At 28.7% G+C, this 13831-nt stretch overlaps 1 protein-coding gene and 1 long non-coding RNA gene across 10 annotated transcripts; both read right to left on the reverse strand.

The window, feature by feature from the left end:
• Nucleotides 1-1060: 1060 nt before the first annotated feature.
• On the reverse strand, nucleotides 1061-7663 carry LOC123273051 (NADPH:adrenodoxin oxidoreductase, mitochondrial). 9 transcript variants are annotated; one of them, XM_044740220.1, is made up of 6 exons: nucleotides 7357-7662; nucleotides 5525-5784; nucleotides 5091-5217; nucleotides 3382-3600; nucleotides 3099-3314; nucleotides 1061-1939 (listed from the first exon to the last, which is right to left on the reverse strand). In XM_044740220.1, the coding sequence occupies exons 3-6, from the start codon at nucleotides 5202-5204 to the stop codon at nucleotides 1106-1108; spliced, it is 1383 nt and encodes a 460-aa protein (XP_044596155.1). In that variant the 5' UTR covers nucleotides 5205-5217; nucleotides 5525-5784; nucleotides 7357-7662; the 3' UTR covers nucleotides 1061-1105. The 9 variants fall into 9 exon arrangements, with proteins under 9 accessions (XP_044596155.1, XP_044596156.1, XP_044596157.1 ...); XM_044740221.1 differs by lacking the exon at nucleotides 5525-5784 and having other exon boundaries at nucleotides 3382-3557; nucleotides 7357-7663; XM_044740222.1 differs by lacking the exon at nucleotides 5525-5784 and having other exon boundaries at nucleotides 3382-3557; nucleotides 7176-7663.
• A 3486-nt stretch (nucleotides 7664-11149) lies between these two features.
• LOC123273071 lies at nucleotides 11150-12066 on the reverse strand. Its single transcript, XR_006511237.1, has 3 exons — nucleotides 11824-12066; nucleotides 11492-11566; nucleotides 11150-11404 (listed from the first exon to the last, which is right to left on the reverse strand). It is a non-coding gene; the product is annotated as an uncharacterized LOC123273071 (long non-coding RNA).
• Between the last annotated feature and the right edge of the window lie 1765 nt (nucleotides 12067-13831).

Consider the following 13831-nt stretch of genomic DNA (forward strand, 5'->3'; position numbering starts at 1 on the left):
ATTTTTGATAGAATGAAGGCGCGCGAAGCGCACATGATGTGTCTAGTTCTATTAAATAGAAATATTTAAATAGTTAAATTCTGTTAAATAGAAAATATTTTTTGAAAATTATGAAAGAAGTCTACTAACGTAAATAAATAAATTAGATAAGAAGAAAATCAGTTTTAGTAAATTATTGAAAATTATTATTGATTTAGTTTTAGTTAGAAATTTTTATTTTCTGGGTTACTTTATCGCTGGGGTATGAATCGCTATAGTCTTACCTGCTCGGTTATTTTCTAATATTTATTATTATTTCAAACATTTCTTACTGTTTTAATCTATCATGAAAGTATCATAAGAACATGTGATAATTATTTAAATATTAATTATTTGAATGAAATAAAAGTAATCATAATAATCGACATTTAAACAATTACTTCTGTTCTCTCAATCAGTCAGTTTATTATAAATTTAGTAGCTACAATAGTTTGGAAAAGAATCATTATTAAAAATAAAGATAAAATATAACGGGCGCAAGATCACAATACAATTTCTTAGAAGTATATCAATATACAATTGATAATTACCCACGACTAAATTCGTTGATAAATCATTCTCATAATTCATTAATACACTTAAAGTAAACGAAATCATTTAATTATTACTATTATATTGTTACCGATGAGTGATACCAATAGCAAAGCAAAAAACAATTGAATAATTGATTATTTATCAAAATTAAAAACTACTTGTTCTGATTCTACGGGATAAAAATATTCATTCTAAATTATTCGAGATTACAAGTCCGTAGATATATTGTATTTTTTACTAAGTCAACGTGACAGTCAGTGCGTAAGTCTCCAGAAGACGGAAAAACTATTGTAAACGATGGCAACTTATAAAACCTTTATTTTCCGACACATTAGTTTCTCAATATATTGAAAATATGTCGACGACTGATTATTAATACACCGGAAACAATGAACCTACCGACGTTATAATTTATGTCATCCCGAGATATTTTTCTTTCATGGAGTTGATGGATGTAAAAATAAACAAAACTATATACGACTTCAAATATTTTTGAGAATTTTTTTTATTGTAAAATTTTTTTAAACTTAGTTTAGCTAAATGCAACTTTTAACATTTCGGCAACATCAACGATTTTTTCTCGAGGTTTTCCTAATAATTTTCCGCGATCACGTTCAGCTTTGTCAATTTTTTCCCAATTTTCAAACGTAACAATAGGTATATTTTTTTTTTCTAAGATCTTAATCAGTCCTTTCGTACCAGCTTTATGATCACTTACATTGAGCTCTTGTTTTATCAAATTTCCAGTTTGGAATGCATTCGTCATGGTTGAGAGAATAACTCCTATTGGTCCTGTAGCAGCCCATCCGGCCGCATAAAGGTTATTTTGAACTTTACCATGAGAATTAATCACAAGACCCCTGCATGGATCAAAAGGTATACTCTCATCAATCTGTACCGATTTAGATCCGATACTTCTAAAAACTAAACCACATGATATTTCTTCTTCGTCGCATGTGGGTATTGCATCTGCAGTAAGAAAATCAAGACCAACAACATCGTTTATACTAAGTACAACTTTTTCAACAGAGTCTCTTCCAATTATTTGTTTTGGGCCCCTGTAAAAAATTGGTGCAAATAGTTTTTTATTATTGATTTTATTATTATCATCAAAAGTTGGAGATAAATTATTAAGCATAAGCTCCATCAATCGTTTTTTTGGACGTGACAATTGAGGAAGATATTCTTTAACTTTTTCAAAATCAGTTGATCGCCATATAGTTTTACAATTCTGCAATTTTAAAATTTCACGTAACTCAGCAATAGTAAAAGCAGCTTGCAAGGGTCCTCTTCGACCAACTAACCATATTTTTTTAACTTTACTTTGGGATAATTCTTCTAATGCATACGATGTTATATCTGTTTTCTGAAAGATATAATTAATTAATATCATATTTTAATATCTGAAGTATTAAATTTATTTGAAAGTAGATAGGGTAAAAGACCCCCCATTAGTGGCGGGGACCCCACTACTGACACTTTCTTTGATTTTGATTTTTTATATTATTTCTAATCTTTAAGACCTTTAGATCAAAAAAATTTTTAATTTTTATTTCAAGTAGAACATTTTTTCATTGAAAGAAAAAGTTCCACTAATGGGGTCTTTTACCTTAAATCTGCTTCCCTCTTCGTTATAAAACCGTCGTTATTGATATAAACTATGTACTTTAACCACATTTTAAAATGAAAGATATATTCATAAGGTCTGATAAAATCTAAAAAATTTATGCACCTACTAAAAATGTCAATCTTTTTTTTCCAAGTAAATGGATCATTATATAAGGTAAAAGCCCCAATAGATGATCATGTACCAGTATATGATCATCTATTGGGGCTTTTACCTTACCAAATTCACGACTATGTGTCGTTTAAAACATACAATATTTAACATGAATTTAATAGAATAATATAACTTTCAAAACTGTGATTCCGTGTGGAACGAACCACGTATATGTTCTTAATTTTTTTTTTTTATTTTTATTTTGACTTTCAGTCAAGAACTATTTTTTGTAATTATTTGGAAGTAGAGTCCATAATATTTTAACTCATAAGAATGATATTCAACATTTTTTTAGCAGTCATATGTTTTTTTCAAAGTTCATCAAAAAAAGAATAATAAAGAAAATTTTAAATGTCAATTTTTAGATTCAAATAAACTTGAAAAATTTATGAATAAAATAATTAACATTTAAAAAAATTTATTTTCAAATCTTTGTTTTTATGCATAGAATACAAAAAAAAAACTAACTAAAAATCAATAATCTTATATGGAAACATTTTAATAATTATTTTCGGTCGACATAAAATTTTTTCTAACATTAAAAGCTTTAAGACTAATTACAAAATTCATTTTTGACTAATTTAATAATTAGAATCTCTATCGATATTTTATTGTTAAAAATGAAGTGGACCCTACTTCCAAACATTTAGCCGATTTTTATATCTTGAAAACTAGAGGTAGATCAATCTATTTTCAATTATCTAAAGATCATTTTTAATAAACAAGCTTTAAAAATACTATTTACTTTTAAATCATCAATAGGAGTTAATAAAATTCGAGCGATGTCTAATGCGACATTTCCTTGCCCAAATATCACAGCTTCTTCCACGTTCAAATTGATTTTCAGGTCTTTGTCGGATGGTACTCCGTTATACCATCCTACAAACTTTCGTGCAGAAATAACATTACCTAATTGTTCACCAACGATCCCAAGTAATTTATCTTGATCGGAGCCATATGCCTGTAAATGATATGTTTTCAATTTCAACATTAACAAAATAATTATTTCTATTTGCGTTGATAATTACCAACAAAACAGCATGATAATTGTCTTTCAATTCTTCCACTGATATATCTTGACCTACATTAATGTTTCCCATAAACCTAACTCGAGAATTTTTTGCAATTTTCTCAAAAGTATTGATGACATTTTTTACTTCAGGATGATCAGGGGCAACACCAAAACGAACTAGACCATACGGCACTGGTAAGCGTTCCAATATATCAATATGTATATTTTCAGATAACTAAAATAATTTAAATGAATGATGCAAAAATCAGGATACTTAAACTGCTCTAAGCGAATTATTGAAGGATACTTAACTTATTTTGAAAAATTCGTTATTATTTTTCTTTTCACGTCAAATATTGCATCAAAAACATAAATTAAAAATAAAATTAATTGATAAAGTACAGAAAACTAATAAAACGTGATTTTGATTGCAGTTTTGATGTTACGTATTGCTATAGTCATTTTTAGGTTTGTTCAATTTTTATAATAAAATTATGATAGATCGAACAATTCAATAATCCACCGAAAGCAGTTTTGTTCATGTAAGGCTATTTTATATTTTTGTAATATATTCTGGAAGCTTCAGATCTTTATATCAAATGCTTTCCAAGAAAACAAAAAAAAAAGGCTAAGTGTTATTTAAAGGCTAAATCTTATTTGTTTAAGGGTGTTATCTAATTGGTCACTTTCGAAAATTCGATTTCTTTGTTTATATTTTTCGAATGTATATGTGTCTAAGAATTCCCGGGGATGTCTTCCCTGTTTCGAGCAAAGGACCGCAAATAGAATTTTCGTAAGATTTTTTATTTAAAGAAACTTAATACGCGTTTTTCTCAAAACTACGTTTTCATGAATAGCTAACACGATTTCTCCGGAACCCGTGGGTTGAATTTCTAAAACCTTAACCACATATTCTACATATATATATATATATATAATCACAAAATAGAATACCATCATGTTAAAATATTGATTTTTACTATTTTTTTCTTACAAATATCAACGAAAAAAAAAATTTTTTTTTAATGTTTTTAGTTTTTGTTACATGAATTTAACAACAACTGTTCAAAATTAATATCAATAGTCTATTTTGTAGCCATTGTCATACCAAATCTAAAACACTTCGATTTTTTTGATTCACGTAAGCCGTTGTCGGTACATCGTGTAGGAGCCGACATTCCTCCAAATTATGGCGTTCCGTTTGGAGTACGATTTTTTTTTTTGTAAAGAAACTGAAAAAAATTGTAATTTTTGTAATTTAAGACTTCATTCATCATCTCTAACAACTTTTATAAACACATCTTTTGTAACAAGCTCACGAGAAATTTCCAAAAACAGCCTATGTTTTTAGCCTTCGAACTAGACTACACCCTTAAATCAACTAAAAAAATCACACTTACACATAAATTATTAAAAAATTGTTTATATATCAAAAGCAATTAACTCGGCGGCTTATCAAAAAGTATTATCTTCAAAAGATCAATACTTAAGAGTTTTTCACTACAATCTACCGTCTTTTTAACAATTTTTTTTTGTCAAATTCGGTCCGGTCTTGGGGCTCTTCTATTAACATTTTTTTTTTATTTTTTTCAATTATTAGTTATTTTTAATTCACACAAATACTTTTTTTCCGTCAATAAATACTTAAAATTAATAATTAGTCATTCAAACAGAATCACTACACAAATTGACCTAAATATTTTAGTAAATAAGCTTGCTGAATACCTTGAGTAATTGTTGACAAGCATAAAAGCCAGCTGGACCAGAACCAATGATGCATACTCGAGGAATAGCTTCTTTAAATAAGTTACTTAATTTTCTTACTGTTCTTAAGGACATAATGAAAATTTACCTGTGAAGCATATGTATGAGTCTTAGATTAGTTCAGGAACTAATACATTAACCCTTCAGGACATGGGTTATGAGATTTTTTCTCACGCAACAACATTTAACATAATGGATGTCGCTGCAGTGCAAGTGAGACACTAAAAAACACCCATGTCCTGAAGGGTTAACATATAAAATAAATCCAACATTACCCTGAATAAAAAAAAGTATTGAGACAAAGAAAAAAGTATTGAAAAGTATTGGATTGACTAGAAAACCAATACTTTTCAATACTTTTTTCTTTGTTTCAATACTTTTTTTTATCAGGGTACATTAAAAAAAACAATTCCTTGATCTTGACGTGTCGAGAGTAATGCACAATCACAACCGCTTCGCAATCTGTCTTTTAAACTGACCATTTTCAGATGTACATAGATAGAGATGAAGATATAAGATCAAAAACATTTTAATGTATGGTTATCTACTTAGATGTGGTGAAAGATTTTGTCTCAGGTGTTTTTTATATGATTGCAAGATTTCAACAGATTATGAGATCACAAAATGTATTAAAATCTTTATTTTCACTCTTGAGCTTATAAACAAAATGATAAATAGATTTTTTAGATTTTTAAGTTGTTCTAGTGGTAACCAGCAGGGTCAACTATTTTTTCGTTTTTTCATCTTTTGAAGGCAGATAATGTCTGCATTTTCAAAATTTATGTCATATTATTGATTTAAATTTCAGATTACCTGATTAGCACAATACTCATCGATTTTTTTAAAACGGTCATGTAATGTCATTACTATTAAGTCCTTATTCTTTTCAAGTTAAATAAAATTACTTACTTTCAAATTATGTTTGTGTGCTATAATAATTTTAATTTCAATAATTTCCAATAAAAAATTGTGTTTACAATTGAATGTTTTACTATTAATATTAGTATAACATATGAAAGAAAATTGAAAATAAAGGGAAGTTATTGACTTCGGTCCGATTTTCGAAAGTCGAGTTTTCATCGGATCTCCACGTTTTGAAGTCCCAGGAAGCCATTCTGACTATTCCCGCCGAGATGCCCGGCCGCGCGCATGTGTGTGTGTGTGTTTGTGTGTAAATAAATTTTTGTCGTACAGTTTCTCAAAAATGAATCAACCGATTGAATTTTACAACACGTCATTCGAAAGTGTTTATCAAAACTTAGATCTGATTAGATTTGAGAATTAATTCATCGAGCCGTTTCGAAGAAATTTAAAAAAGAAAACCAAAAAAAAAATTTGAATTTTTGTTTTTTAAAAATAATTTTAAAGCGTTCGAAAAAATCATAATAAAATCACGTATACATTTTTTGTGCTTAAAAAACTTCGTCGAATGCTATTTTAAAAATGAAAATCGAATGACGCATTCAAAAGTTACAGCTGTGTATAAGTACATTTTAAGCTCGAAGAGCTCAAAATGTGAAAAACGGTGCTTTGAGCTTGAAAAGCTCAAATATCAACCAAAAAACATTTTAAGGCGCTTAAAATTCAAGTTTAGCGGGAAGTTCTAGGGTTAGCCTACGCGGTCAACTGATTTCCAGATTTTTTTTTTTTTTTTAAGATCATGGTATGCATAGTCAGCACAGATTAAAAATAAATTTTGGATTACCGTCATAATTATTAAAAATTTTTTAAATTATATATAGTTTTAATAACTATCTTTATTAAATCTAAAATAGGACGATATCTCGAAAATATATGTAAGCATAAAATTAATGAAGTAGTGGCATTTGAATTTTCGAATTCATTTGTCTGTGCGTTCATGTGTTCTCATACGACTAACAATAACAATTGTTGACACAACAACTCATAAGTCAATAGATACCACGGTAGATGCAGGCCTCTATATCAACGTTTGAACAGTACTTATCTCTGAAGAAACCTCATAAGATAGATATTATTATATTTACGCTAATTATATGCACTAAATTATTAAAATGATGAACTTACACAAGCGATTTGCAAAAGTTTTTATATCCACAGCCCAATAGCTACTTAGCTACTGTGCTGGTAAATTCTTGATGAATTTTAAAAACACCCCTCTTTCCCAATATTATTGAAATGTAAAAAAAAAATAAAAAAGAGCATAGGTACCAAAATAGGTTCATAATTAGAGATTGAACAAACTTACAAAGCTCCAATATCAAATTTGTATTCCTACATAGGTTGACCAACAGTCATCGAAAATAAGTAAAATTGCTGACGGTATATTTTGTACTTTTAATCTTGCGAACAAGTAACAAGTTGATGTTAGGTTAAGCCACGTGAATTTGAATAATAATTCGAAGGAATTATTGAATGGTTTTTTATGAGTAAGTTAGTGTGTTATGGCTTTTCAAAGGGTAAAATCAATTTCCAAAAGAACCATGTCATGGTAAAACTCTCATGAAGTCTCGGCCGTTGTGTGATTTTTTTTTTATAAGCCACTGAAAAAATCAAAATAAAAAAAACTCCCGAATTTGAGAGAGATTTTACTATTATAATGCCTATAGATGCATCCAGCAGGTGACACTACCTGCCAGCGAAGCGTCAATTTAAATGTAATTTAGATTATTTTAAATATTTTATTAATTTATAATTTAAATAGTGAAAACTGTCCAAATTAGAAAATTTAAGTTTTATGTTGGAGAATATTTATTCTATAGAGTATATTTCGTTTCAAATAAATATAATTTATTATCGAGTACAAAGGGACATTGTAGTTGTGTTCCGAGAAACCTCAGGTACTTGAGGTTCTGAGGAAAAGTCATAAAAGACAGGTGTGACAAAAATTCCTTAATCCCTTGTTTCAACGACTAAATAATAACGTCACCAATATGTAACTAAAATTAAAATTGTTAAATAACATATTTTTTTAAATCTTGCTTTAATATAATACTGCAATTAAATTTATTAAAATTTAATTAAGAATCTATATCTTGGATTGAACTTATAAATAATTATAAATTAATATCAAAAGAATAAGATTTCATAGAATAATAATAATAATATTAAATGATATTTATCTTTTATATTAACAATCAAACTATTTCATAGTTTTAGGAGAAAACTCAATTATAGATTGACAGAAATAGTAATAAGTTTAATCTAATTTGCAAAATACGAATATTAATGCATTATAATACATACTAGTATACGTTGCGCGCGCAAGCGCGCGTGTGAATGTTAGTATGATATTATCTATATTTTCATGATTATGATATATTTGACCAATCACGTTACAAATAGTTTGCTTACATGATATATTTTCATATTTTTCATCTAAATTATAAAAGTGGATAATCCTAATATCCTAATATAAAAATCCTAATCCTATCCCATAATAAAATTGAGATGAAATATATGTGAAACCAATTTATTCGTGTTGTGATTGGTCGAAAATAAATACTCTCATTCTGATTGGTTGAAAGTGAATATAATATACATAAACGACACATAAATGGGTGCAACAACTTAGTCCTAACAGAGACTATACAAAACGTAATGTTTTTAGCAAGGTGCAATATCCCAAACGTATGATATCGAGATAAGCACATGTAAGAAATGTGACACTTGCCGAAAATTAGTTTTCATAAACGTTACTTAATCCTAAAATGTATATGCTAGAAATGCGATGTCTAAAGAACGTTCATGTTAAGAAACGTTATACTTCAAAAATGTAAAGCTTCTAAAAGCGATAGCATCACAAGTGTGCCATTTGTAAATCGTTCAAGGTTCTAAACGTGATGTTTCCCTAACGTCATACGTTTAAAAGGTCAATCGGCCATATCGACTGTAGGAGTTCCGTTGATGCAGTAGATTTCTTCAGATAATGAAAAAACCTATATGAATTTCAATCTGACCAATCTGACCAAAGTCACATCGTCTAATATATATTATTAGAAATTTTATCAATAATAATAATACTAGTAACAATAACTTGATAAATAAAAATTAATAATAATAATAACGTAATTCGAAAATTAAATATTAAATAATAATTAACATTTTTACAGACAATATTGTTTTGTTAATAAAAATCTAACATGTAAAGAAACTGAGCCAAGTCGCATTGAATCGAGCTCTTTTTCTCTCGATGCATAATTTTATAATTAGTCTTATCATTTTAATCTAACAGCCGCTAACTCTTTTACACTATTGTAACTCGATATTTGGCTCAATCATGTTATACCTAAGAAATTAACAGGCGAGACCATCTTTTTCTCACTTTGCTCTCACGGAGCTCAACGGAACTATCTCTGTCGCACTTCCAACAGCAGAGCAATTGCAGTTTCGATTGGTTTCACGAAACGAATGAAATTTTTGAAAAAAATGCTTTGTGGTGAAATAGTTTATTAAATTATCTATTATCTCTAAAAACGTTTTTTCAAAATTTCCATTCGTTTCGCTAAGCCGATTGAAACTGCAATCACTGGTCTCGGCTGTTAAACGTAAAACTAGTTAGACATTATCACGATTGAAATCCACTCGCAGGTTTAATTACTAAGGTAATTATTTTGGATTGAAAAAAAGTATTTAATTAATGTAATAAATTAATAATAATAATAATAATAATAATAATAATAATAATAATAATAATAATAATTATAATAATAATAATAATAATAATATTATTATTAAAATTTTATAAATGATTTGGTATCAATAAACATGAATGTAGCGGCAAAGGCAATTTTTTTTCGCTACGAAAAATTTAAATAATGGAACTAGATGTACGAGACGCTGAGAGAATTCCTAAGCCAGGAGTTAGTCCAACAACTTGAATGGTCTCTGAGATGCATGTCAAAGATTTGTGCAAACTCATTGATTCATCGAGTGTTGCCAGAGCCAGCAGTTACGACAGAAGTATCTAAATCAAATCTGTAACCAAATGAATTACTCATCGAAATTTATTTCAAGTAAATATATAAATGAATATCATTTTCAATTACTTCAATATTGATTTTATCTATTCGCAACAGAAATAAGGTCCTTGTTGCACGTAGTCGACAGAGTAAGCAGAATCTTCAAGATACAGGTCAAGTTGGACGACATTTGAAAATTTCACCGTTTTTATTTCAATGAAAGCTGCAGTAATAGCTTCTCTGTACGAATGTTTGCTACTACATGTAAGAAGAGCTGAGTTAATTGGATACTTTTGTTTATCTGTATAAATATGTAATAAACAAAAAATTAGTTATATTATTGACAACAGATTAAATTTTGTGAAGTTTATTTTATATCTGTTGATATACTTACCAATATAGATAACTTCATCAAACAAATTGTTCATCATCTTGAAAAGTCCTTCAGCAGTCACCATACGATGTAGTGGACTAACAAAAAGTTTTACCCGGATCTAATTTCCGTGAAGACAATTTGGAGTATAGTTACTGTCATTCAAAGCTCACGGAATCAGCTGGTCGTTTTTATTTTTGATGGGTTTCGAGAATATTTTATTAAGTAACCGATTTTTTGTAGTTGAGATCTGGGATACAAGAAGACATCAGAATTCTTATCTCCTTCTCCAACTTAAAAATAATTTAACCAAACCCTTGTGTCGAACGCATTAGGATGATTTTTTTTTCCACCACTTAACTATTATTGGGTCGAAGTGTTTAACGTTGCGATTAAAGCGGATTCTGTGACTTCTCAACAACAACAACAACAAAAATAATAATAATAATAAAAATAATTATAATTCTAATAATAAAATTTAGATATTATTTATTTTTTTAAACTTTAGTGAGGTATTAATTTATAAATGTATTATACATTATTATAAATGTATGATAGATTATTATAAATGTATGATAGATTATTATAAATGTATGATAGATTATTATAAATGTATGATAGATTGTTATAAATGTATTAATAATTATAATTTTAAATTTGTTCGAAAGTAATATTAAATAAAAATTTAAAGACATAATAAGTAATAAAATTTTAGTTTCTTTAACAAAATTAAATTTAAATTAAAGACATAATAAGTAATGAGGATTAATATTTTTAAATAAGCAAGTCAACTGAGACAACCTCTTGTCGGCAGTAACTACATGTTAAAATTTGCCCATCTCCAAGCAGACTTTGCACGTACTGTCTTTGACATGCTTGACAAAAAATACAGTGCCGGCAAGGGTTGTAGACGACGTCCGGTGGTGATTCCTCGTCTGAACAAGTCAGGCAAATTTGAGAATCTAAAATAATTACAAAGTATCATTGAGAATAGTTTCTAAATCATTAAAAAAATGTATAATTCAATTTATAAAAAATTTATATATTACTATAGATAAAACCGCCAGCAGCCGCCGCTGGATGTGCATTTTCGTCATTCCTTAGTTCAGCACGATCTACGTCAACTACAAAATAATTTAAATATTAATTTCAATATTAAAATTTCATTTTCGATGGTAATTACTGTTTCGAAATCACGGCAGCTCGTCCAAATGGGGTAAGGAGCTAAAACATGCGCTGGAAGAAATGGATCGTCAGGATATTTAGAAGCTGATTTGGCAAATTACAGGAGTGTGCTGGTTAAGAGATCGCCAGGTACAAATAATCACAGGAAAATTGTGGAGTCCACATTCAGGCCACCTAGAAATTTGTATAAATTTACTGTAAGCCGTTTTGGCGCGATCAAAACTGAAGAGAATCGATGAAGAATATCTCGACGAAGATGAGATATGATAACTACAACAGGCACCTGAAGAAAGAATATACCAGGGACTGGTTTTGCCGACGTTGGAGCCATGGAGATCGGCGATGAAAACATCTCGAGAAGAATGAACAGCTTACTGACGGAAAATTCGACTCTTATCTCGAATATAATTTGTAAAAAGATCCTGAGAATTTTTTTGTCTTAAAGCCAAAAGGGCGTATACAAAAAAACAATTTTTATTCACTTTCCTTACAGATCTATATGTTATAAACATTTTTAGGCTAATTGGAGTAAAAAAAAATGTTTTTATACGCCCTTTTGGTTCTGCAGGGCCAGAAGGGCGTAGATTTTGAGATGCGACCTTCCGGCATTAGTAACGCGATATAGTAGTCCATTCTTCAAAGGATCTAATCGAGATCTGATAGATAGATTGTTTAAATTTTGTAGACAATATTTGAAAGATTTGTACCATAACGAATAATCAAAGCTACCAAAAATGTTATGTTCTGTGAAATAAAATAAGAAGATAAAAAGATGGTGTATACATAAATTCGATAGCATTAATATCACCATGTAAAACTACAAAATTGATAATAGAAATAGCATTAACTAAAAGTGTTAAACTTATTTTTCCAGGCGTAATTCTACAGCCACCAGAATACTATTATGCAATGGAAGTTTTTCATGAAATTGATGTAGTGTTTGAATAGTAGAGAATCGTATGAAAATCTAACTATTGCATTGGTCCTCATGACGAAACTTTTGAAAAATTTGGATATATTTTGACTCAGCTCGTCAACTAATTTAGAAAATAATACATATGTCTTAAAAGTTTATATAAGTATGTATATATATCTTTAAATAAAAATTACATTCTCCTATCTTTTTATTAAATTCGCTGTTGCATTGGTTATTTTTTTCGAAATTATTGAAACTTTTAATTGATTAAGTGTGTTCTCTATGCTACAATCAAATGGTCCTGTGACTTTCAACTATTGTGTTCTCACATGAAAATTAAATTAGCCGACATTTAATAATTTTTAAATTTTTGTAACAAATAAATTATGGCAAAAAAAATTAGAAAAAAAAATTGACATCTAGACATTTAAAAAAATTAAAAATGCAATTTTTTTAAATAATTTTTTGTAACAAATTTGTTTGTTAAAAAAAACTTTTTTAATTGTCAAGTGACTGCTAACTTTAATGTCATTGTTCTCACAACTCAAAGAGGATTTAAGTTTGCTCATCAATATCATTCTGACTTGAATTTTTGTCAAATAAAATTTATGACGTTTGTACATATGACAGTGTGATTTTATAGACGAAAATTTCCAGGTATAGTATCATAAGAAATCTATAATATCGATTGAATTTGACTTGTTTTGCAGTCGGTAACGCGGCTGAATTTTTTTAAACGTATGACGTGAGGGAAACATCACGTTTAGAACCTTGAACGATTTACAAATGTCACACTTGTGATGCTATCGCTTTTAGAAGCTTCACATTTTTGAAGTATAACGTTTCTTAACATGAACGTTCTTTAGACATCACATTTCTAGCATATATATTTTAGGATTAAGTAACATTTATGAAAACTAATTTTCGGCAAGTGTCACATTTCTTACATGTGCTTATCTCGACATCAGACGTTTGGGATATTGCACCTTGCTAAAAACATTACGTTTTGTATAGTCTCTGTTAGGACTAAGTTGTGGCACACATAAATATATCATAACAAATATGAAGCGTGCGCTTGCGCGCGCAAATTAAATTCTAGCCCCATAATAAAATTGAGATGAAATGTATGTGAAACCAATTTATTCGTGATGTGATTGGTTGAAAATATTTATTCTCATTCTGATTGGTTGAAAGTGAATATAATATACATAAACTACACATAAATATATCATGACCATAAATATGAGGCGCGCGCTTGGGCACGCAAATTTTAATTCTAGTCCCATAT

The sequence above is a fragment of the Cotesia glomerata genome, linkage group LG10, assembly GCF_020080835.1.
Source record: "Cotesia glomerata isolate CgM1 linkage group LG10, MPM_Cglom_v2.3, whole genome shotgun sequence".
Classification (NCBI taxonomy): domain Eukaryota; kingdom Metazoa; phylum Arthropoda; class Insecta; order Hymenoptera; family Braconidae; genus Cotesia; species Cotesia glomerata.

Excerpts from the sequence above, each read along its gene's own strand:
- LOC123273051 (XM_044740217.1), bottom strand. The coding sequence starts at position 5,204 with ATGTCCTTAAGAACAGTAAGAAAATTAAGTAACTTATTTAAAGAAGCT. Across the intron at positions 3,601-5,090 it reads CTTGTCAACAATTACTCAAG|TTATCTGAAAATATACATAT; the intron begins GTATTCAGCAAG and ends AAATTATTTTAG. Across the intron at positions 3,315-3,381 it reads ATTATCATGCTGTTTTGTTG|GCATATGGCTCCGATCAAGA; the intron begins GTAATTATCAAC and ends TATCATTTACAG.